Below are 26772 nucleotides of genomic sequence, written 5' to 3' on the forward strand. Positions count from 1 at the left end.
TGAATTGAATTAGGACCTCCCTCCCCCATCAGTACTGCATAGTGATTAAAAAAGAGGGAGTCTGTGGGCTTATAGAGGAAACTGTCTTAAATGGGAGTCTATGCAGGACTGCCTACTGGCATTTGAACCTAAATAACTTGTCAATGCCTTGATTTATTGTTTTCCTTTTTATTTTGACTACTTTGTCGAAATGACATTAGAAGTTCCAAGATTTCCCTCAACTGTTCCGTATCTGGGGAAAACTTTTTTAAGAAAGATGAGATTTCAAGGCAGGATATAAAGCCTTACGTAGGTCATTTGGATCTCTTGACTCGTTTATGTCCATTTGTTTTTAAACAGAATTTGCAGAAATAAAATCTATGTATAAAACATACACATGTACTATCACAGTCATTCAGGTATAAGTTAACATCTGCCACGAATGTTGGTCCAAACATGCCATATTGACTGAAAACATATCTCTGTATGAAATTGAATTCAAGGTGTGCAGTTATAATTTTTAATTTTTCAGTGGTAAGTTAGGTTATGCTCCCTTTCTCTTTCCTGTTAACTGCAATTTCAAACAAATCAGCTAAAGGGTTGAGCTGAGGAGAGAGAGGAATATGAAGAGCAAGAAGGAATCAGGTACTTAAACACTCAAAGTTTTAGCTTTGATGCATTTTTGCTTGAAACACAGAACAAGCGTTATGTTTAGTTTCCCCTGCTCTAAAATAGCACTTAATTTTTTCATTTGGTGAATTTTCACACAAGTGCTAATCACACGTTTCTATAAATTATATTAATTTAACTTATTTCCCTAAACGTTGTTCTGCAGTGTGTAGCACGGATGTTCTCAGATTCTTGGCTAAGTAAGCTTGTTGCAGTTGGAAGCGGAACAGAAACATCTGAGAGGCATTATTTGGATTACAGATGCAGGAGCATCTGATCTCACCTTTTGCTCGGGTTCCTAAATCACAAGTGTTCTTTCCCTTTGCTTTCAATATGTGTGTCCTGCCCCCTCCATCTTTGACATTGCTCCAGGGTTGGTTTTATGGAGAATGCACTGTCATTGTACAAGTTAAAGGGATAGTAAGTTTCGTTAATCATATTTAATAGTTTAGTTTGCAGGAGGGTGACTGCTTCAAATTTAAAAGACAAAGGAGATTGGTATGGACTAAAATGTGCCCTTTCTTGTCCCTGAAAAGGAATACTCATATTTATGGAAAAATAACTTTTTTTTTTCTTTACAGAGTATGATTTCATCCATTGTAAATAGCACATATTATGCCAACGTGTCAGCAACCAAGTGCCAGGAGTTTGGGAGATGGTATAAGAAGTACAAGAAGATTAAAGGTAAACTGACTTTTATTTTTGAAACCTATTTTCAGTTTCTTAGGTCAAGGAGTTGTTGATTGTTGGGAATTTATGCTAATTTAGATACAATTTTTAATAAAATTTTATATACTTTTTTATAAATATAGGATTCTTTTTTTTAATTGAAGTATAGTTGGTTTACAATATTGTGTTAGTTTCAGGTATATAGCAAAGTGATTCAGTTATACATGTATATATATATATGTGTGTATAGATATATATATGTGTGTATTTTATTCAGATTCTTTTCCATTTTAGGTTATTATAAGATATTGAATATAGTTTCCTGTGCTATACAGGAAAGCCTTGTTATTTGTCTATTTTATATATAGTGGTGTTTATCTGTTAATTCCATACTCCTAATTTATCTGCCCCCTTCTCCTTTGGCAACCACAGGTTTGTTTTCTATGTCTGTGATTCTGTTTCGTAAATAAGTTCATTTGCATTATTTTTTCGAGATTCCACATATAAGTGATATCATATAATATTTGTCTTTCTCTGTCTGACTTCAGTCAGTATGATGATCTCTAGGTCCATCCATGTTGCTGCAAATGGCAATATTTCATTGTTTTTCTGTGGCTGAGTAATATCTATTCATCCGTTGATAGACACTTAAGCTGCTTCCATGTCTTGACTGTTGTAAATAGTGCTGCTATGAACATTGGGGTGCAAGATAAGATTCTTAATATTTTCATCAAGAGATCCAGATTGACTCCCTTAAAACTAAGATGGTGTTAGAACTAAAGTAAAATTCTTAGCATAATATATGAAGTGTGTAGTTTTCACAAGAGATGCTTGTGAAGGCTGAGATCTTTAAAAATATTTTGAAGTTGTATACTTCAGAGAGGCATGTCTATTTAAAAAGCTCAATCAATAAATCATTTTCATTAATTTATTAATGAAAAAAAGCAGTCATTCTAGGTTAAATCAGCACTTATAGTTTAAGTACCAATTATCAAATTGAAATGACTGTGTGGTATCAGGAAATCTTTGGTCAGAAATGGAGTTTTGATGTTGTGTTTATTTGGAGACAATTCCAGAACAGTGGTTAAAGCAAAGGGACTCTGCAGTCAGGAGGACTTGTATTCAAATCTTTGTCTCCTGTTTACTAGCTGTGTGAGCCTGAACAAATTATTTAACTTCACCAAGACTCAATCTCCTTATCTGAAAATTGGAAGTAATAAAAGTAAGTCACTGGCTAGCTGTGAGGACTAAATATGTTAATACTGGTACAAAGTAATCTCTTAATAAACTATAGCTATAATATTGTAACAATAATTAATGGTAGTAATTCTACTAGCAGCAATATATTATATATAGAATTATATCTGGTCCTAAATACACCATTCTCATATAATAAATGGCATGCTATTTAGGCCATCCAGCCCTTTAAATATATGTGATATTTTGCCTTTGCAAATTTGTCAATGCTGGAAAAATTCTGTTGTTCTCACCCCACTTCAAATGCTATTCAATTCAAATGCTACCAACCCCTGAGGGGATTGGGGGATAGCTTGGTAACAGAACAGGTTGATGTTTGAGGGTTCTTCTAGTTCTTATTTTGCATGATTATGACATCATTCATCATGCTTTATTATAGGTATTCAGAGACTTGCTGATGGTTCACTGCCCCTGTTGAGAGGGTTAAATGACAATTTATGGTAGCCAGGTAAAAGTAAAGGATTAATTTATTTGTTTTTACTACCTGTAGTTTTCCTCTAGGGAGACAGTATGGAACTAATGCCTCTTGGCTGTTGAGTATTTGGGAGTTTGTTTACAAAGTTACCTTTTGAGAAAATGAGCTTTATTTGTATTGGTGGCACATTTCTGATTACAAAGGAATGAGAGCATTTTATGCTAAATATACAATTTATAAGGAAAGTCAAGTTGTTGAACTACCCAGGAGAAATTAAGTTCACTAAAAATTGAATTAAGATCCATTCCTTTTCAATATATTCTAAAATTCTTAGGACCCTCTAGTTTCTGGCTTGGGTACTTGCTTTACAATGTTATTAATATTAACTCCTGTACAGGATAAGATGAATAACTCCTTCTCATTATAAGACATGATTGTGTGGTTCGGAAGGGTTCCTTTTCTGTAAGTGTTGTCTCCAAGTTTTCCCTTTAAAATCAGATTGTTAAAGTGCTTGAACAATATCCTCTTTGCCTAAAAATCAAAAGAATCACGCAGCTTCAAGGTCATTTGTTAGATCCAATTTACTTGCTATTATAAGAGAAAGGAAGAGAGCGTTCTCTTTTAATAGTCTGGAGTATAATTCCAGATTCAAAAAGACTGGAAACTCTTCACTCTAGTGTTTTCAGAATCGCCACTACAGAATCTGTGTGTGTGTGTGTGTGTGTGTGGTCTGTGTGTGTATATATCTGTTCACACACACATTAACACTTATGTCTTCTACTTTTCTCCTTTCTTTCTTAGCAAGTCAATTCTTCAAGCTCTATTTTTTTCTTCAAGATAGTAAATGCACAGTTAAATCTTTAAGTGCCATAAAAGCAGACTGAGACCTTGATTTCAATCAGGAGGTCAAGGATCCACACCTGAAGAGGCGGCCAGATGCTGTGTACACATGCTATTCAAAGAGATGGAGCTAGTCATTGCTGTTAAAAAGTGTGTGTGTGCATGTGTGTGTGTCACTAGGAGGAGAAAAGGGAAGGTTAAGGTATGTGTGAAGTAAACACAAGCTGCCATAAAACAGTTCAAGTGGTGTTGATTCATCAACCAAGGGAGTGGGAGGAAAAACAAAGAATTCATGACAGGTATAATGGTGTAGAGAAAATAAACACCTCAGAGAAGTGCATTTTATTAACTTTCCACCTTCAGAGAAAAGGAAGTGTTGGACCTATTCAGGAACATTTCAGTCCTTACAAGCTTTATGCTGTGAATAGATGTCACTGTGGGAGTTCCTATCTAGTAGAATCCATTTCTCATGAGAAAGCAATGATTTTGTTTGTAAAATTTCTATTTGTGTCTATCCATTTTCAAAAAAAGTAGTGAATTTCAAATCTGGAAATAAAGTAGCAAAACCGGAATTCTACCTTAAGGCTCTTCCTGAGAGCGCAGAAGTCAGAGTTCTCTGTCTTTCCTTGTCTCCCCTCCCCCACCTTGTTTCCATTCCATAGTTACCAGTTTACATGAATCATTGCTGATGTTCAGTATAGAAGAAAATCTCAAGCTAGCTTACTGATGTCTCAAACTAAATGCAGGCTACATTGTTAAATATGTTTCCTATTATCTGCTAATGTCTGTTTTAATAAAACAGTGGGAACTAAATGGTTGCTTCTTAATCAAAACCATGATTTCCCAAACATAAGCTATGTGATTCTGTTACAAATTGCCACATATAGATCTCCTAGGTCAAATTTTTTTTCTCTTCTCATAGAAATAAACAGTAAAATAATTATATACTCTGAAAGATCAAAGTAAACATGACTAAAACCTGGCAAAAATAAAAGTCTACTGAAAGGTTTTAGGAAAAAAAGATCAGATTGCAAATTCTATAGTTAATGCTTAAATAAATATGAGAAAAATGAATAATCAATAATTTGATATCATTAAAAACAGATGTAAAGACTATATACAAATGGAATTGTCTAAATTTTGAAGTAAACATTTTAATGTGCATTTTTTGAATTTGTTGTTATTATAGCTAAACTATTTACACTTATTCTTTAAAAGGTCCTAAGTTGGTTTGGCTTAGCATGTTAACGTTATTTTCCCCAGTGATCACAGCAAAGCACATTCTGTTTACCTTTTTTCCTTTAATTTCAAAGGCAATCATAGTTGACACAGACATATTTGAGTTAACATTAGTGTTAATTCAGGATAGATGGGGAGACAGTTTGTGTACTCTGGTTTTAAAGTTCAGAACCATGAACCTGCTTCCCAGGAGTTTTTGATACTGAAGAAAATGAAGTGGTTGAATGTGGTAGTTGGTTGGTTCAGATGGCATTTTTTTAATTGCTGTTCATCTCATACTGTAATTGCTTCTGGCCTAGATTTTACAATGTAGCGCTCATAAGCTCCCAGGATTCAGAAAAATACATACATTTTGTGGAAAAACAAAACAAAACAAAAAGACCAATATTAACGGTTGTTTAATGTGTAGGAGTCTTAGTGTTGGACCCAAGGATGATCCACCGGGACCTAGAAACATTCATGCTATTAATTATTTTCAAGAATTTTGAGGGTTATGTGGGATTTACCTATCAATTTTTCTTTCATAGGTTCTACGCATTTTATTAAAACAATATTTTTAACCTCACTCTTCTTTTGGATTAAGTCTATTTAGACATACACTTGCCCCATCAGTTTTATGAAACTAAGTGGCAATTATGTGCAGTACTATTATTAATTATACTATTATGGCAATCTAATTCTGCAAGGGATCTTATAAGAATAAGAAAGTACCTTAACAAAGAAGCACTCATATGTTTTAAATGTTTCCTAATTAAAAATTAATAATTTAAAAGAAAATAATTTTATATTTAAAGTGTTTTTCATCTGGCACCAAAAGCAAAATGAACTGCCGTCTTTGGTCAGGTCAGTTTCAAGTATTTAATATGTCACAAGAATTAAGGGGTCATTGAAAGTTCACACAATTCTAGTGGATATCTCAAAATTATTTGTGTCATAAAATAATACCACTAGAATGAATGGACCTAACCAAACCCTATACTGTGGCCAGAAAGCAAAATTATCCCCATCACTTTCCTGTTCTCAGTCATTGCTCAAGAAGCCCCTGATTGCTAGTTGTCTTAATTTTGTTTGTTTATTTGAGCTTATTTTGCAAAATATTAAAAAGCTGGGAGAAATGAGGATTTTAAAAACCAGTGTTACTTCCTCAAGCCTGGTTTATCCTAGTAATCAGTATTTTATCTGACCCTGTCTGATCTAGTCTTGCAAGATCAAACGTCCAGGGCAGCAAGCAGACAGTAAACAAAGCCTGTGAAGGGTTTCAGTAAACACAAAGATTAGATGTTGAATGAAAATTAAACTCCTTGAACTAGTTCTCTGTACTAAAGTGGTTAAGTGGGTTGTGATTAAAAGAAATAAGTAATTATGATCATTATAGCTGAAATGATATAATGTTACCACATTTAAAGCACCTCTTGTACCCAAAAATGATTGTGTCATTTACAAAGTGGTGCCTCGAAGTTGGATAGAGAAATCAGTGTCCCCTGACCTGGTTCCATAAGGCAGCCCTTGCTTAGCCATGGTGGTCAGGACAATGCCTTTAATCAACTGCTGGTACTTCTGCCTCTGCTGTTGTTTAGCTCTGATGAGGTAAAAGTAACTTAACTTCTTTTGTTTTTTAACATCTTTATTGGACTATAATTGCTTTACAATGGTGTGTTAGTTTCTGCTTTATAACAAAGTGAATCAGCTATACATATGTATATCCCCATATCTCCTCCCTCTTGCGTCTCCCTCCTACCAGTAACTTAACTTTTGTCTACCTAATTCTTCTGGGTCATGAAAGAAATTTGCTTTCAGTTTTGGATCTAAATTAAGGTGCTTGGCAAGGAAGTTTGTCTGCCCTCTGCCTATATTGCACCTTGTGTAAAGTAATGACAACATCAAATCCTTGAATTTTATATATGTATTAGATTAATTGAAACAGAAACATCACTTCTGCAAACAATCACTTTCCTTCTTACTGGTTTTCCAAAAATTGAAAGAGCCTTATGCATTTACACTGGTAAACACTGATGTGCCTTCATTGATCACCTTACCCTTCCTAACCTTCCAATTAGGAGCTTATTGGTAGTGTCACCAAGTGGAAGAATGGTACGTGGGGAATGCCTTGGACCCTAAGCTTGAATCTTAAGAAGCTTATTCTAGCTGTACTGGTAGCTGCTTCTTTAGCCTGAATGTGTTTATTCATAAATGTTTAAAGAAGTAAAAACAATCATTTGTCAACAGTGTGGTTTGTAGATGGAAAGAAACAAACTTGCTATCTTCTCATATTTATAAGCCATTTAAAAAAGAATGGAAAGGGAAAAAGGATCTGCTTTTCTAACCCCTTCCTTTCTGCATCCATCCATCCATCCATCATCTATACTTACTATTTGAAAGAATTATAAGACACAATTCCTGGTTTCAAAAAGCCTACATTCTCTATGAGATAATTAACAATATAACATATTTTACTGTCATTCAAAAAGAAATTTGAGCATCTACTATATATACCTGGCAGGATTTTAAGTGGGGATCATTACCTAGTCCTTCCTTGCAAGAAAGTTACAGTCACAATTAGATAATTAATTTTAATAAAATGTTTACTGAGTACCTCTACTACAGCCCATATTCAGTGCTAGAAGCAGTGAGAGACATTCAGAAACACTTAAGATATGGTTCCTACCTCTAGTTGTGTCGCCCTTAACCTAGCAGGGGGTGGCCGTATAAGTATATCTGGCAAATATATAACAGTGGTATAAAGTAGTATAGTGGTAACACAGAGAAACGTCCATAAATTATACCTGCTGGGTGTCAGGGGATAATTCGAGAAGAAGTAGAACATGAGTTATACCTTAAGTACAGATAGAGTTTTGCAGAGAGGACAAGGAGAAGGAAGAACATTTCAGGCAAATGCAAGTTCATGAGTATAGATGCAGGGGTGCAGAAGAGCATGGTATATTTTGGAAATTATGGGTGGTTGTCCAGTACGTCTAGAATGGCAGTGTATTTATCATGATGCTGTAGTATAACATGCCCAGAATGGCTAAGATTTTTGATTGGTGAAAAGGAAAAGATAACAGCATGGCAGGGTGTGGGACTGATGGTGGCACCAAACATTGGTGAAAGAGCAGAAATGTTTGGGACCTGGCTGTGGGGAGTGTTCGTGTTATAGTGATGAAAAATAAAGTTGGGAAGGTAGTAAACACATCTTAGGGAACTCTGAAAGCCCAGTTGAGATAGACTGAGAATCACTGAAGGTTTTTCAGCAATGAAGCAGTAATGAAAATGGTGGTTTAAAAAAAAAAAAACCAAACACATCCTCTAGAAGCCATCTAAAACCATGTATGGATATGAATATGTTTATGGCAGGAGGAGAGGCAAATGGGAGGGAGAAGGGTGGTGTGCACACGCTGGAGGATGCAGACAAAATAGAATCTATTGCAGTAAGATGGTGAGGGAGATAGAGCTTTGGCTCTGGTGGCAGGAATGAGAAAGAGAGAAGTGACCAATGCAATATGTGTGTGGGAAGAGAAAGGGAAATCAAAGTAGAGTCCAAGGTTTTGAGCTTAAGTGACTCTTGATGGTTTCGACAGAAATGGGATGATATAAACTGAGAGGAAGTTGCTGATATGCTTCAGTGAGAGTTGGTGAACTAGGTAGAAATATACACTGGGCTGTTCAAGGTATGGAGCCACCTGACCAAAAGACAGGCCTAGAGAATAGATTCTGGAGCTAATTTTTTAGATGTAATAGTTAAAATGATACCAAAAGAGGATTCTCTGAAGGGGAGGGTGAGGACAGGAGGGGTTGGAAAGTTTGAGAGGTAAATGGGCCATGGGTTAAGAAGACATGATTAGGAAGAAAGTGAGACTTCATGGAAGCCAAGGGAAGATGGGTTACCAGTGGAGAAATGTTATCAAGGGTGACAGGAGGAGGAGAAGGAGAAGAGGTGATTGGAGGCTCTTAACTTTGGCAAAAAAGGGACCATAATGACATTGAAGGGAGCTATTTCCCTGTCGTGTGAGAACAAAGAGAAACTATATGCATCTGAGATGGAAGGTGGCAAGGAAATGAGGATAGCAGATACTGCGTGAATGAGGAAAGGATATAAGAGCAGCTAACTGCAGCATTAGGGTTAAGTGTACCCATACTTCCACCCCACCCCAATACTCAGGAGAAAGACGATGGAGCCACAGGAGGCCAAGGGCTCTGAAGGGGAAGAGGGGTGGTAAGCAACAGTTCACAAACTAGGAAGGGATGGGGCACAGAGGATGCTTTGTCTTTGAAAGAAAGAGAAATAGCTTTGCTTCAGAACCTGGAGGAAAGGAAGGAAGATGGATAAGGAGACAAGTTTTTGGAGACGGAGTGAGTGGTAGAGAATGAGGCAGCTCATGCCATGTGGTAGGGGTGGGGGTGGGCTGTTGTGATTATCTAGCAGTGAAGGAGAGAATGGTTGGTATGAGGGCTTGGTGGCGAGCCCTGAAACAGGTTCTGGACCAACTATGTTTGGGAAACAATGAGAGAGAAGCAGGGAGTTGAACTGAGATGACATAGTTAAGGGTTGTGGTCCAGGTCTCTTTAGTTCTTAGCGTTTTCTTATAGTGAGCTTTAGATTTCTCATAGTTTCAGATTTCCTTTTGTCTTGCTGAGAAACAAAATTAAAAACTCAAAAACAAAGATCTGGTGGTGCTTGATCAAGAATCTACAGAGTTGTGAAATGAGAGCTTTTGTGTGTAGACCAGGAAATATCCAGCTTATTTAAAATCTGGTATGATTGTGGTGACATCCTCTTATTTTGGGGAAACCCATAGGTTAAAATCAGAGAATTCTCTTGGTCTCTTGATCGACTAAATAAAAACTATTACTTGTGTTTCCTCAGATGATTTACAGAATTAAAAGCTGAAAAGCACTTATGTTTGCAAGGTGCTTGAAGCTCTTAAATATAAGTGCTATGTAAGATGCTAGGACTACCATGACAATTGTCTATGGTAGATAGTTGTTTAACGTGCTCTTTGTCTGACTGGTGATATGATTCTTACCCTATGCAAGAATTTGAGATTATCTGACCTTGGACTTTTAAACTCTCAAAGGGATGGACATAAATCTAGAATCATCTGGGGTACAAGCCAGGCTATGAGTTCTAACATTTGGCCTTTCAAGCTGCCACTTTCAAAGTTCCATGTTCTGTAGTAATTTTGATTCTTGAATAATCTCCCTACTAGACCAAAAATCCCTTGAAAGAACATCTGGGGGACTCATCCATTTTGTGCCATCCTCCAAGCCCTGTGAACATAGGACTTTGTATATTGTCGATGCTTAGTAAATATTAATAGAATTGAATTTAATATAGATGAATTTATTTGAACATATGCACTAGAACAGTTTTATTTTTGGACATATTATATTGTTACTAAATCTTATTTGCTATCGGACGTCTCATTTGAGAGAAGAAAGAAAACCTTTGTCTTATTCCTGATCTTAGTGGAAATGGTTTCAGTTTTTCACCATTGAGAACGATGTTGGCTGTGGGTTTGTCATATATGGCCTTTATTATGTTGAGGTAAGTTCCCTCTATGCCTGCTTTCTGGTGGAGCCCTCATCTCCCAAAGGTTAGAAGAGACTTATGTTAGGAGTGATAAGGACTTGCAGTAGGAAGTCAGTGGGTAAAAAGGAGTATTCTGTGGGGACTTGTGTCAGGTTTGGAGGTTGGGGCAGAAGTGAAAGATGTCATAAATACATCAAGTCTGATGAAAGTTGTAACATGTTATATAATCACATATACATGTTCATAATAAACTCAGAAGGTCTGGAAAAAATATATATTAAAAAAAAGAGAAAACCTTTGCTTGTTTAATTCATATTACAAATGTCCTTAGCAAATTAGTTATCGGTTAAAATCATTCTTTTTTTCTGTTAATTAGTTATTGAGCTAAAGATTAGCAATTGTTAATCAATTCCACTGAAAGAGACAGTAACACCTTTGTTAAGTAAAAATTCGGGACCATTTATGTAGCCTAAGAAAAACATCCCTTTGAGGTGTTTCCAGCTAGTGTATTGAGTATTTTACTTAAAATAATGGCCCCAAACATTTAAGTCCTGTGAAATCAGAGAGAATGGCCAATGGTAAGTAATGAATTATGGGTTGATTATTTCTTTGATTCACTTTTCCTTATTAGGTTGAATTAAAGAATTAATCCACATAGAATGCTCCTGAATGATAATGTTAAGTTTCTGAAATGTCATTTTTTTCCTATCATGTGTGAATTCACCTCTGAAATTATAGTTTTAAAGTAAAGCAAAGAGTAAAAATCAAGATATTATTAGATAAGTAGCTTTAACCTATACAGAAAGCTATAGAAATTTTTGAAATGATCAGTGTTATCAAAGTATTATGAAGCATTGTTTTTTGGGTTTTTTTTTGCGGTACGCGGGACTCTCACTGCTGTGGCCTCCCCCGTTGCGGAGCACAGGCTCCGGACGGGCAGGCTCAGCGGCCATGGCTCACGGGGCCCAGCTGCTCCACGGCACGTGGTATCTTCCCGGACCAGGGCACAAACCCGTGTCCCCTGCATCGGCAGGCGGACTCTCAACCACTGCGCCACCAGGGAAGCCCATGAAGCATTGTTTGAAACCAAAAGGGACGATAGCATTCAGACACAGTAAAGGTGGACAATGCTTACTTTTTCCATGGAACATAATTGGTCCTATGAACTTTTATTGTCAAAAAACAAAGGTGTTCAGCTACAAGTTGCTCTGTGGTAGATAATATATGTTTTTGTGGCTCTTAATATGATGGGAAAAGGAAGTTGGTAATAAAGGGAAAATATACCTAAGAAAACCAGTCATATGGTATTATCACAATGCCGGCTGGTACACTCCGCTTTTGGGGCTGGAAGCATTTTCCTTCCAAGTCTTGTTTTATTAGGAGTTAACAAGTTGGCTCTGAATATCTTGCTCTAGGCAGAGACTTTGCAAGCAAGTTCTCAACCCGGAGACAGATTCTCTTTAACAAATTTAGAGGAAAAAAACCTTTAGGTTTCATAGTCCTAAAAGACTTATTTTTTTTCTTTTGCCCTTCAGCCCTTTCAGACTCCTAATATTTTCTTTAATTATATATAGTGAACTCTTCTGGTTATAGTTTTGTTTTTAATTTCCAATAGTGTGGGATTTGTATCTGGTATATATGGAATATTGGCTTTAGCTCTTGAGATCATGTCTGTCTATGTTTGTGTTAACAGAAAAGCAGTTTTTATATAACAAATTGACTTTGTACCTACAGTTATTGACTAGGAGAGAATAAGTCAGAAGTATTTTCAGTGATTGGGCATGTTCATTGTTGGCAGACAGGATGCTGTTCTGGTTTGTCAGGAAACTTAGTGTTATGTTTACATTCTAAAAAGAGTTTTAACTCAGTGAAAGACTTTGGGTGGACAGTAGGGCTTTTTAATGTTAATGTGTAGCCTAGTTCAGAGAGAGGAGTCTAAATAAATATCAGGTTGAATCATATGTAAATGCCATTTTTGTAGGTCAAAATTGTATGTCGCCAAGTTCATATAGTAGTTCAATCATATATGAATTTATTGTGATTGCCTGAGATTCTCAGGTTATTACCATGTTACATGAGTGTGCCTACCCCATTTTATTTTTTGTTGGTTACTTGTTTCAAACAAACACTTCATATTTACAGAGTTTATAAAGAGTACTTGCAAAAGCTCTCAGTTGTGTGATTCATGTCTTTCATCAGTCAGGTGAGACTCCGTGCTAATGACACTCATTTGGGGACAAAGCCTTTTAGCTGCAAGAAAAATAAAAGAATGGAAGGATTCATGAAAATAAATATAGTGAGTGTGAAGCTGTATTACAGATGACTAGAATGAGCTGCTAAATAAACAACAAAATAGGGATTAAAAGGAGCTATGTTTTATCATCAAATAGAAATGCATTTTATATCATAGGCAGTTGTTACAGGCCCATCTATACTCAGTTAAATTGTCTGAAGCAAATCTATAGATGGAGTTCTTTCATGCTAGTATTATTCAGTACTGTATCTGTAGGGGCTGTCATCATTCTGGTACATAGTAGTTGATTAATAAACGTCTATCATATGAATTAAAACAATAAACAAGCAAACGCGAATAATCCTATTTTAGTGATTAGCTCATTCAGTTGGGAACAATCCGTAGTTTCCTCACTGTTTAGAACTGACCGGTTTCTGTAGTCTGTCACATCAGGAAGGTTTACAGGGCATAGAGTGGAGGCTTCAGGATGAGCCCTCACCATTCAGATAACTCACCCACTCATCATGTCACCTATGCATCTTCATGCCGCATGTGCACATGCATACACATACAAACACACATACAAACAGACACACATACAAACAGAAAGCAGGGCTTGTCTGTCGGAAAGTTGATGAGTCCTGACTTGAACCCTAAAATTAATAACAACCACATGTCCCAAGTTGGGCAGGTTAGCGTAAGCAGTGGAACAAAGACTTTAAAGGTCCTAAAGACATTGGTTTGATTTCTGCTACTTGCTTTAGTAGGTTAGTGACATTGTTTTTTTCTGAGCTTCAACCTCTTCTTCAATAATGTGGGCATAATAATATCTGTGTCATACAATTGTTATGTGAGAATTAAATGGCAGTGATGTGTAAAGGGTTTAGCTCAGTGCCTTAGCTACTATATAAGTGGTAGAAGGCTTGATGTTACCTGCAATCACTTATAATAAAAACATTTTTCTCTAAAGGAAATACAACAAAAGTACTTGTGAAACATTTAGGCCCCGAGAACTTCACTTTGAGTTATGCAGAAAAAGAGGAAAAAAACCCCACTAGTTTTCACTGGTCTTGTGATTTATTATGCTTATGAGGCTAGAGCCAGTAGTCCTAATCATTTTAATTTTTCCTAACTATTTGTCTGCATTTGGACTGCTATTTGTCCCTGAACAAGTTACCTGACTTCTCTGGTATTAGACAGGATCATTATCCTTAAAATTGGGGCCCAACGTTGGGGTTTAGTGTCACGGGAGCAGGGAACTTGGGGTGGAGGTTTGGAAGTCCAAGGCAATGATATGCTCAAGAATATCTTTTCCCTATGCTCAAGATTTGGGTGCCCATTCAGAATTGTCGATTTGATTGGCAGCTTCCCCACCAAGAGTGCCAAATGGCCAGCCTGTGTCTTACCTTGTAGAATCACGTCCAGAGTACTTTTTGAGGCTGAAGGAGTCACAGAGAAATGCACTATCCTTTTTTATTTGGCTTATATTCTTCTATCCAGGGTTTCCAGGATTTGTTCTGGGGAATACTGCAGTGTTAGCTTATTAAGGAATCCATTAGCACTCATTCTAGCTAATCTGTTTACATTTGTATAAGCATCTTAATGGTTTAAGGAAAAATCCATAGGCCAGAAATTCCAGAAATTTCTCAGTGCAAAGCCTTTTACCCAATTCATTTCTTTCCACTCATTATAACTATGGACAAAACCCCAGGGCTTATTTCTCAAAGGCAATTGTGTTAAGGTTTGCATTGAAACACTAGGTTCATGGTTCTGGAAAAAATTATCAGTCTTTTAAGCAGTATTGATAGATAACCTTGCAAGAGCAATACTACAACTGCTGGTATTGCCACTGTAATCCACTATTATTCCTGTTGCATTGGGGAGTTTCACAAAGAGAGATATCTTGGGAAAGTCTTGAATTTTTGCCGAAGAGTCAAAAAACAGAGGCAATTATTCTGAGAAAGGGAATTGTTTTGAAAATCCTAGCAGCAGTACTCTTTAAGATGCTATCAAGATGCTGGAAGGTTGCTTTAAAATCAGTTTACAGGTAATCTTTCTCATTTTACAGGTAATCCCAAGATCACCCAGCTAGTTAGAACTCAGGTTTAAAAATCCCAGTTTGCTCTTCTTTCCACCTATCCTATGCTGTCTTGCTTTGATTGACAGACATCTCTACATATCAGATGCTTTACCTTTTGCTCATAAATCCTCTTCAGAAAGTATATTCGGGGCATAAAGTCATTGGAGTATATTTGGAGTATTGAAATTTTACTGGGTTTACTTTATATAGCATGTATAGCAAATACAGATGTAATAAAAATAATGAAATCTAACAGAGAAACACTAAACTGAAGAAGAAAAACTAGTGTGTGTGTGTGTGTGTGTGTGTGTGTGTGTGTGTATTTCTTTTAGTTAGGACCTTTTTGATACCTACTCATTCCCTGGAAAATAAAAGCAATCCATTAAACATTTGCTTTTTTAAAATACTGTTGTAATAAACTATAATGGAAAAGAATCAAAAAAAATATAGATATATACATATATATGTATAACTGAATCACTTTGCTATACACATGAAACCAACACAATATTGTAAATCAACTATGCTTCAATTAAAAAAACTGTAGGACACTCTCCTTCTTTCTTTTCGTTAATGTAAATGTAACACGTATACATTTGAAGCATGTTTTATTCCTTAAGTTTTCTTTCCATTTTTTATTTATAATAAATTTTGAAACTTAAAGCCATATTTATGTAGCATTCCTGTAAATTTAATTTCAAGAGTTGTGAGATTGTCATTTTATTTCCCATCTATTCTGCTGTCTCCTAATTTGAAGGTCAGGATATGAACTGTTAAGCCTTATTTGGAGAAGCTGAATCCAACATATTCCTGCATATGCCATGAAGCATGTGATTCTAAATTGACAACGAATTCTTCTAAACTGTAGGGATTTGTTTTAAAAAGTAACATGATGTAACATGGCATAGTTACTTAAACCAAAGGAAAGGTTGCAATTCTTTAGTTGACCTTTGGGAAACAGCAGACATTGGTCAGAATGTCCTAATCAGGAAATTTTGAAATGTCAAGCCTAATCTGTTAATCATAATTATATAGATATTTTGTGAAATTTACAGTAGCCCTTTAATAAAGATCTTTCACGTAGACACTGATCATCTAAAATTTACTCTTACAATTCTAAGATAATAATATTTTGCCTATGGCAAAACTGAGATCCAGAGAATCTCCAATTTGCTCAAAGAGACCCCACAGCTAGTAAGAGTTAGAATGTAGATTTGAATGCAGTTTTCTAGTATCAGGTCCAGTCAGTGCTTCTTCAGTATAACAAAAACTAAACTAATCATCAACAAGAACTAAAAATATATCATAGAGAAGAAAATTTAAAATGTTTAGATACATTTATAGGATAGTGAACGTTCAGTCAGATTGAATCCTTAATGTCATTAGGGTTTAGAGAAAAAAATGGAATATGACAGTTATAAATGCCTGGTATAATCTCAAAAGACAACAACATAAAAGCAAAGACAGTATAGAACAGCGATTCTCAAACTTTAGCATACATAAAAATCACCTGGCAGCTGTATTTTGTATAATCTCAAAAGACAATAAGTAAAAGCAAAAATGATATAGACATTGATTCTCAAACTTTAGTGTACATAAGAATCATTGGAAATTTGGTATACATAAGAACTCTAAGAGATCCTGAATTTGTATTTCTAAGAGTCTTCCAGGTAATATGGATGTTGATGGTTCAAGGGACTATATTTTGAATATCTCTGACCTAGCGCAAAACTGAAATGTACAATTTACGTCCATCCATCTATGCCAGTACACACACAGACACAGACACAGACACACACAGGCAAGGTGAATGTAATAGTAATGGTAAACTGCATAGTGCCAGATACTGTTCTAAGTGTTGATATATATTCTCATTTAATCACACAGTAATCCTTCATGGTAGGCATAAGTTTTAACCCACATTAAATATACAAGGAAACTAAGGCACAGGGAAGTTAAGTAACCTACCTGAGGTCACACGTCTACCAAATGGTGGAGCTGAGATTTAAACCCTGGCAGTCTGGCTTAGAAATCTCTGCTTTTAACTGTTATAACATACATCTTTCCCAACAGCTGAAAACATATTTACCCAAAATTGCCATAAAGAAATTATAATAAAAAATTAAGTGCCAGAGAGGAATATAAGACAAGATTTATATATAGACATATATTTTCTTGAGTATTTAGAATGTTCTTGCAACCACCTAAGATACGTATGTATATATCAGGGATTTGTGATTATTAAAATAAGTACTTGACTTCAAAATGTACTTAAAATTGCATGAAATAAAATGAGATTTTTTAACCAAATATCTTTTCATTGTAATGTGGATAAATCCCTGGGGAGGGGTGTCACTTTCTTGTCTATGAGCAACCTGCCATAGCCAGCAGTCTTGGACATTGAATAGCTAATGTTCATAGGGTGCTCTTGGTTAGAACATCAACTCTCTGAGCTTGGGAGGGCTTCAGGAGCCCATGGGATTCTAATACAGGGCTACAAAGGCCTCTCCTACTTTGGAGTTATATAGAACTCCAGAAGCTCAGAGGGTGGTTACATAATTGTTTCCTAGTCTTTGCAATTTTCACTCAATCCCAGAAAGCTCAAAGGAATTGGCAAGGTCCTACTGGAACTGTGAGTTTCTCAGAAACCTGAGCAGACTCCAGATCCTGATTATGCACCGGCAAGGCCCCAGGACTGGGACCCTCCTCCAGAGGTTAAAATAGCTACAGAGAGCTGCTCAGCTACCCAATGTAGAAATATTTCAGCCCCACTTGCCTCAACAGCCTCAAGCCACACTCTGTTTGGGGACTTGTACTTGAAGCTGGGGTAATCATTCCTTCCCAGGCACTTCCCACCTCACAGATTGCCCTTTAGGACTTTGCCAACCGTAGAATCAAATTCACTGTGAATTAAATTGCAGCTCTGATGTAAAGTCCTGGAAGCAGTTGTGTTTTTAATGTCTCTTTAATAAGTAAGCATTTTGGCTTTATTGAGAAAATTTTCTGTTGTGAATGTGAACATTGCGCTCGTCATGAGAGGCAGTGCTGCCTTTTATCCTTCAGGTTTTTAAGGATTTCTGATCCATGGCTGAGTATTGCAGAGATAAGATGGGCCCTCAGAGCCAGGGAGTTACCTTTGTTCTTGGTTTAGTTTAAAGTAGACTTAACATGATGTTTTCTATCAGAATGAAAAAGCAAAACACAAAATCAGGCACTGCTGTTAGGTCTACATTTCAGTCATTGTGGTTACTTTCAACAAATCTAACAAGAAAGAAAGAAAAAGGGAGGAAGAGAGGGAAGGAGGGAGGGAGGGAGGGAAGGAAGGAAGGAAGGAAGGCCAGAAAGAAAAGGGAAAAGAAATACTGAAGGCCCAGGCTCAGCTTTCAGACTGAGTCTGGTACATTGTTGATGCTCCTCTGACTTTTTTTTAAGCATTTGTATTTCATCTGCTGTGACATAAGAGGTTAAAATATTATTCTGATATTATCTGTATAAGAGTGCCAGCAGAAGAAAGAGAAAAAAGTTTTTCAGATTTGGCAAAATCTGTGCAAACCGTTCCTGAAACCATGAACCTTGGTCAGAAGAGATGCAGCCTGTTGGTGAGCATTTGATTTTTAGGCATTCTTAAAGTTGGAATGATTGGTTTGTTTGTTTGTTTTTTCTTTATTCTTGGAAGTAAAGAACTTGGCTTTTATTGATAGAGCTGTCAGGGACTGGAGAACATTGACAAAGATTCTTCGCTTGACCAAACTTTAGACAGGCTCCTGAACCTTCTCCTAGGCCCATCTGTGCACTTCCTTGTAAAATCCAGTTTTACAAGAACCCTGCTAAGTCAGTTTAACCAGAAACCCCCAGCCTTGTATCTGGTCACCCTGGATATCTCATTCTCGTCAGGTTCCTCATCCTCCACCATCCCCCAGGTGATGTCTGATCACCCTAGCCTGTCTTTAGCAAAGAATCCTGTTAGGTTGGTTTAGCCAGAATCCCATTTACTCCTGATGTTTCCTTTTAGTAATTTTCCATCCCCTGACCTCCACCCTGCTCCTTGGCTATAAATTCCCACTTGCCCATGCTGTATTTGGAGTTGGGCCCAATCTCTCTCCCCACTGTAAAATCCCATTGCTGTGGTCCCTGTACCTATTGCGATGGTCCTGGATAAGGTCTGCCTTAACATCTTTAACAAGTGTTGTTGAATATTTTTTTCTTTAACAACATAGGGGGTGTCTTTAGTCTCGTAGACAAAATTTTGACACTGGTAGCCCATGGATGGGCAGGATCTAGTTTTCAGAAATGTTTTGTTTGGCTTTTATTGTGTTTTGAAAATAGAATTATTTGCCAATACCTAAATTTAGGAGCTATCATGTAAAAATCCAGATTTTTCATTTTTTTGAAAAAAAATCTAAAGAAGATGTGGCACATATATACAATGGAATATTACTCGGCCATAAAGAGAAAGGAAATTGAGCTATTTGTAATGAGGTGGATAGACCTAGAGTCTGTCATACAGAGTGAAGTACGGTATGTTAGCATACATACCGTATGCTAACACATATATATGGAATTTAAGAAAAAAAAATGTCATGAAGAACCTAGGGGTAAGACAGGAATAAAGACACAGACCTACTAGAGAATGGACTTGAGGATATGGAGAGTGGGAAGGGTAAGCTGTGACAAAGTGAGAGAGTGGCATGGACATATATACACTACCAAACGTAAGGTAGATAGCTAGTGGGAAGCAGCCGCATAGCACAGGGAGATCAGCTCGGTGCTTTGTGACCGCCTGGAGGGGTGGGATAGGGAGGGTGGGAGGGAGGGAGACGCAAGAGCGAAGAGATATGGGAACATATGTATATGTATAACTGATTCACTTTGTTATGAAGCAGAAACTAACACACCATTGTAAAGCAATTATACTCCAATAAAGATGTAAAAAAAAAAAAAAGAAATGACAATATGAGAAAGACAACTGGCTGAATCAAGTTACTGGCTGCTTTGTCTGGAGTGGGCAGATTTTCTCTCTCTCCTCCTAGTATCTCTGCTGTGGGCTTCTCTGGCTGTTGTGCTCTACCTGCACGTGTAGGCATTTGTTGGCAATGCCTTCGTTATGGCTTACTAATCAGTTAGTACTTCATGGTGTTACCACATGTCTCTAAGGATGCTTCCGCAGTTACTGTTCTTAACTATATGAGACTATAATGCTCTGGGAACTCATAAGGAAAAGGAGAATTATTATGTATAATCTTAAAGGACTATGGACTGACGTTATTCTGATTCTTACTGCACCAATTCCATAGAGGTTTCATGGAGCTCTGACATTTGTTTTTTTATTAATGATGGGATTTAGATGTATCTTAAGAAAGTAACTCAAATGTAATTAAGTCATTGAAAGATGAAAATACTGACGTTTTGGAAAATTGGCTTTTGATCAAAGAATGTATGCATTAAGAGGGTGTTTCTATGCTTTTTAAGTAGAAAAAGAAATGGATAAACCGTCTGCTTCTTAAGTACCCAAAAACATAATTTTTGCTACTTGAATTTGCCTGTATTTTGGCTGAATTAAAAAGCAAACAAACAAACAAAAGCGAATCAAATGTCTACCTGAGGGCAAATATTTCTGCCTATAAAGTATGACTTTACTCTGGAAGCAGTCCGTGGTCTCTTTACTTCTTTCAATAAGGAACTTACAACAGTAACTTCTGTTCTATGAAAACTGTGTTCGATTACCTTGTTTGAAGGCTCTTAACCATTTGCTTGGTTTGGTTTTCCAGATTGTATACCTTAAGGTTTAATTAATACAATGACTGAAAAATGTTTGCCTTTAGAGAATAAGATTAAAATGATTTGTTCACCTTGAACCTTATGAAGGAAAGTTGAATACAAACTATATGAATTACATTGAAAGGATTAGGTTGGAAATTGAACTCTTAAAGAAGTTTGAGGTAAACTTCTGACTTATTTAGGGGTTCATAGGAAAGTTAAGCAATCACTCAGTTTTTTTAAAAAGCAGGAAGAAATACTGTGTATGTCTGAATATAAGGTGCTCCCAAGATGTGGATGTTTATGTATTTTCCCAATGAGAAGTTTTAAATATATAAAACCTTTAGAAATATAGATAAAATGATCAGATATCTATTTACATATGGTTAATGTATTAATTTACTTCCACATATGTATTTGAAAATCACATATTACATAAAATACTAATTTAGAAATATCACTTTCCTTGCCTTTATAGTTCATTGGTTGATTTTATTCAAATTTTTTGCATGTGATTTGGTTCTAGTGACTTTGTCATCACTTTGAGTCATCTCAACTAGTTTTCCAGCACACATAATTTCCTAAATTTTTTGAGACTCAGCACTTTTTTGGTCAAATATGATTCTGTCACTGTAAACCATATACCAATTTACAAGCACTATTTGCGTATAAGGGGGGCAGTTATTTTAAAAATTTGTCTTATAGGTGAATACTTTTCTGCTCTCCAGCATGTAACCACTCCAAGTCGTGTTCTTTAACATTATATTAATACGCTTTTGCATTATCATATCAAACACTTTCAGCTGTAGGAAAAAATTACTAAATCTGTGAGGAATTTTTACTTTAAAACACAGATTTTGTTAGATTACATCTATAAGCATTTAAAGCTAGTAAGGATAGAGGTTGTTTCAGCCTAATGAGTTTTCCCCAAACAAACCTTTGCTTTACGTAATAAAATAATACAGAGTTTTAGGTAAGGATTTGACTCTGATGTGACTCTTTCCTGAGGAATATTCTTGAGGGAAGAAAAGAATCTGCCTCATGTATGAACATATATGATACTTCCCTTTTTTCTCCCTTTCAGGGTTATTCCTTAAATCTTAAGTTCAACAAAACATAAAAGATAGATAACCTGGAGAAAGGGAGAATTTTATTTAATGGCAAATCAAGGCGATGTTATTAAGTTTGTGAGACTTTTTTCTTATCCTAGTGCATATCACAATCATTAAAATATCCATTTCTTAAAGAAATAGTCCTATAAAAAAGATAGCAGGTGAGGAGATGAAAGGATATACTGTGTGACAGACATTCTGTATAAATGTTTCCATAGCTGTAAAGTAGTATTTATGTGAGATTTTTATTGGGAGGTAGCAGTTACTTTGACAGGAGACGTTGTCCTTGTCATTTCCTGATAACCATGAACTACACCATTAACCACAAACTACAGAAGATGAAAACAGCTGGTGTTTTTGTCACAGAGGGAGATGATACAGCTTGGGAATATGAGAGGATTTAGAATTTGTAATGGTTAGTGGTTTCTGTCTTGGCTATTTAATAAAATGCCTAGTTTTAGGAATTAAAGAAAATTGAAGTGGCAAATATTTTTACTTTCATACCATAACCTATGGAAAAATCTATTATTGTAACATTTTCCAGGAAAGGATAACTCACTTTTACTCTGGGGCTTCCAGCTTTGTATGAAAAAGTCTATGTCATTAATATACCAAAAATATAATTTAATACTACATGTATCAGAAACAAATTATGCCAATGTTGATAATGATGAATTATCATTTTTATCTTTTAACAGTGGAAAGAGTGGAACGAGAAAACCTTTCAGACTATTGTGTTCTGGGCCAGCGTCCAATGCATTTACCAAATATGAACCAGCTGGCATCCCTGGGGAAAACCAGCGAACAGTCTCCACATAGCCAAATCCACCACAGTACTCCAATCCGAAACCAAGTGCCCGCGTTACAGCCCATCATGAGCCCTGGTCTTCTTTCTCCCCAGCTCAGTCCACAACTTGTCAGGCAACAAATCGCCATGGCCCATCTGATAAACCAACAGATTGCCGTTAGCCGGCTCCTGGCTCACCAGCATCCTCAAGCCATCAACCAGCAGTTTCTAAACCATCCACCCATTCCCAGAGCAGTTAAGCCAGAGCCAACCAACTCTTCTGTGGAAGTATCTCCAGATATCTACCAGCAAGTCAGAGATGAGCTGAAGAGGGCCAGTGTGTCCCAAGCTGTCTTTGCAAGAGTGGCATTCAATCGCACACAGGTACCGTTAGCAATGAACGTCATAATTGGTGATTCAGAATAATACTAAGGACAGATTGTGGCAAGTATTAGTTCTTTCTTATCTCTTTAAAATTTTTTTTATGGATCTCAGAGCATGTAGAATTAGATTAATTAATAATCCTTAGCTCATGAAATACTATCACCATTGATCCATACTTGGCCATATTAATTAATCAATTTCAGTAACGTAACGAATGTCTGTGAACCCACCACCCAACTCAGGACCTGAAATGTTACCAATGACCTGGGTCTCTTTGTGTGTTCCTCCTCTCCTCCCTTTTTTTCATTTGCTTTTCCCCAGATGTAACCCTGATCTTGAATTTTGTGCTTATCATTCCTTGTTTTTTAAAAAAACTAGTTCTAGAACTATTCATGCCCAATCTATTATTTACCTTGTCTTTGAACTTTATAGAAAGAATATCACTATATGTCATCATTTCTATAATTTTTTAATAAACCCTTCAAAATGTACAAGTTAGATTTAAGATATTGATAAAGTAAAAATGGATAGATTACTCATATTTTTAATGTTTTGAGGGAATTATATGCCAAAATAATATTAAATGATAAGACGGTAAACAGTTTATTTATTTATGTCTTATTTTATTGAGAGCTGCTTATAATTAAGTTCTTTCCCACCAGTGCCAAACGTGAGTGTGCATCAGAATCACGCTGTTTTAAGGCAGTTAAAACACAGATTGCTGGGCCTCTTCCCAGAGTTTCTGATTCACCAGGTCTAGGGTGGGACCCAGAAGTTTGCATGTCTAACAAGGTCCCAGGTGATGCTGATACTGTTGGTCTGGGTCCCACTTTGAGAACTAGTAATCTAGCTCTTATACTCCTGTCCCTCTGGTATCTGCACGGGATTGGTTCCAGGAACCCCCCACGAATCCCAAACTCCACAGGTGCTCCAGTCCCTTATATAAAATGGTGCAGTACATTTGGTCCTTCGTATCTGTGGGTTTCACATCCGCAGATACAGAGCACCAACTGTATGAGTAACAGAAAAGGAAAAGTGCCTAATCTTAAGGAGCTAACCAACCTGGTAGTGAAAAAAAAAAAAGTACCCAGATAATTCGAGTAATATGTGAAGTAAGGTGAATAATGCAGGATAATGTGTGCAGCGATTACAGGGGCTGTTCATGAGGAGTCATTAACTGTCAGTAGAGCGAGTGTGGTAAGTCTTCAGGAGGACGGTGGGTTTAAGTTAGCCACCCTACTAAATGCAAGGCAGGAAGCCAAGCTCTGTGCAGATGCAAAGGTGAAAAAGACCATGGGTGAGCACATATGTGAACAACTGATTTGAGTATGAGGTTGCTGGGCAGTTAGACCTTGAAGGGTAAGTAAAATTTAACAGGAAAACACGGAGAAGAAGGGTATTTTAGGCTAAAAAAAAAATGCACAAGAAAAGTGTTGATTCAGCAAAAGGCGGGATTAGTTGGTAGTTGATAGCAAAGCTAGATAATAAAACTAAAGGTGGAGGGAACAGATCTGACAAGGTCTTGGGGCCATGCTAAGAACTTTGAACCCTATTTAATAAGCACTGGAAACACTGAAGGTTTTATGTAGGAATATGCTATAATCCAGTGATCAGAATTGGATCTTAGGAAGACTTTCTTCCCCTTAATGATCGCAAGAGGGTTAGGAATATCATTTAGGAAGCCGCCTTAAGCGTCCAGCTGAAATGTGTAGAAGTTTTGAACAAGACTGATGGCGATGGAGTAGACGGTACAGTCAAAAAGCATTGTGAGAGTAAAGTTGACAGTGCAACTGCCTGGAGTGGAGGCAACACCAAGGTTTGAGCCTGGTGACTAAGAATATAGTGAAATTATTTAGAGAATCAAGGAGGGCATTGAAAGAGATGGTTGGAGTAAGGTTAAAGTGATTATTTTGGATTGGGCTATTTTGACTTTGAAGTGCTAGCAGACTTCTTAAGTGAAGATGTGCAGCAGTCATTGAAAATAACAGTTTAGTGCTAAGAAGAGTTGTCAGGGTTAGAGAAAGAGATCAGAAGTTTATTCACAGAGCCTGGGATTTAAAGAGACAGGGGAAGGAGGGGAGAGGCCACCGGCACTACTAACACCAGAAAAAGAGACAGAGAAATGCCCAGAGAGGTGGGGGCAGGTGGAGGTGGAAGAAAAGGGAGATGCTGATAAAAGTATAGAGGACCTGGGTAAAGAGTTTCCAGAAGGAGACTTGTCCGTGTCTGGAAAACTAAGTCTGGGAAGGGGAAGCTTGAAACGGTGCCATGAGATTTGGCGATTGGTTGGGAGAGATCTTTGGCAAACTTTAGAGTATAATTTCATTAGAGTGGTGAAGGCAGGAGAGAGAATTTAGGAGTTCAGGATGGATTAACTCTTGAGGATACAGAAACAGTGGCTGCAAATTACTCTTTCCAAAATTTGGTGTTGAAAGGGAGACCAGAAATGGGTTGACAGTTTGAACGTGAGAGGGAGTCAATTTGAGATAGAAGAATTTGTGAGGTAGCTTGGGGCCTCAGCTGAAGTCAAACAGCATGAACTAGTGATGGAACCAACCACTGTGGTTTGGTAACAGTCTTCAGCCACGCTGGAACTGCAGGGGTCGGAGCAGGGGAGAAACGCAGTGGGATTGTTTGAGGTTTGGTGCTGACAGCTTAGGTATGGCAGGAGACCAAGAGGGGTGAAATCTCTAGCTCCCTTGACTCCTAGCTAACTTATACATTCTATTATTCACAGAGTCAATACATCATTTGAAAATGAGTTCGGAGGTTCACAGAGGGCTGCACATGTTCCAAACATCACTCTACCACTATTCTCTTGTGACTCAAAGTACTGGGGCTGCATTTGTGTGTCCACAGTTATCTGAACTGGGGTTATGAAGAACTCTGATCCTTTGGGGCAAGTTTGTTGCATACTATTATAAAACACAAAGTAGAAGGATGCGTCTTTTAGTCTGTATCTTGCAGTTCTGTGAGTGTGTGTGTGTGTGTGTGTGTTCTTTCATCTATCATTCATGTGCATGAATAGGCATTTCAAGGCTAGCCAACATTTTATTGCTGGTTATTTATACCGCTCCTTTGGATAAGGGTAAAATTGAGAGCATGGTCGTATTGCTTTGGATTTTAGAATCAAATACAGTATACATTTCATCCAAATAGCATGAAGCGTGAGAGAAGAAGGCTCACGATGAGGCTAGACAAAAGGCGGGCTGTGTTGGTGTGAGGAAATGCTCTGCCAAGGCCCTAGACTCCTGGAGGTCTGTCTTCTCCTGCCCAACTCTTTTTGCCTATTTTGGGGGATTAATGATTTTTCTTTGGCATTGCCATCTTTCAAGTGCCAAGTTATAAAAGGTCTAATTGAAGCATGGAACGCATTTTATTATTTTCCTCCTGCCATTAAATTTGTAAGATGGCTACACCCAGAAAGAAACATTCACATTCAATCAACATGAGCTTGAGTTCATGGGCAAGTCTTGAGGATATCAAATGGAAACTGCATAGGAATGTATGAGTATTTCCTTTTAAATTTCTGCTTTTAATTTGGGAAAGCTTTTCATCCCTCTGGGATCATAACCTGTTGTGTATAAAGCCCAACCTAATCAAGGTAGATGGTATTGACAGAATGACATAGTTTGAACTTCAGCTGGAGGTCAACAGACAGATTGTTTCTGCTGTATATACTGTAGTCACTAACAGCAAGGTTGGACAGCCAGGTTTCACCAGCAGCATTGTTAAATGGAAAATGTGATGTACTATGCCCCATGAAACCAACTGTGGATTTTCCAAATGGTAGGCTTTTTTTTTTTTTTAATCACATGAGTGGT

The 26772-nt window shown here is 37.0% G+C and overlaps 1 protein-coding gene across 1 annotated transcript in view; it reads left to right on the top strand.

Moving 5' to 3' along the window:
• The window catches only part of SATB2 (SATB homeobox 2), a 189835-nt gene that overhangs the window by 84872 nt on the left and 78191 nt on the right, over positions 1-26772 (top strand). Inside the window, exons 5-6 of the mRNA XM_022567336.3 lie at positions 1230-1332; positions 22476-22948. Coding sequence (XP_022423044.1) covers positions 1230-1332; positions 22476-22948 — 576 coding nt within the window. The remainder of the gene's footprint in view (positions 1-1229; positions 1333-22475; positions 22949-26772) is intronic.

Source organism: Delphinapterus leucas, chromosome 8 (assembly GCF_059928025.1).
Source record: "Delphinapterus leucas isolate spDelLeu-1000000601 "Yukka" chromosome 8, BTC_Dleu_Yukka2, whole genome shotgun sequence".
In the NCBI taxonomy this organism is placed as follows: domain Eukaryota; kingdom Metazoa; phylum Chordata; class Mammalia; order Artiodactyla; family Monodontidae; genus Delphinapterus; species Delphinapterus leucas.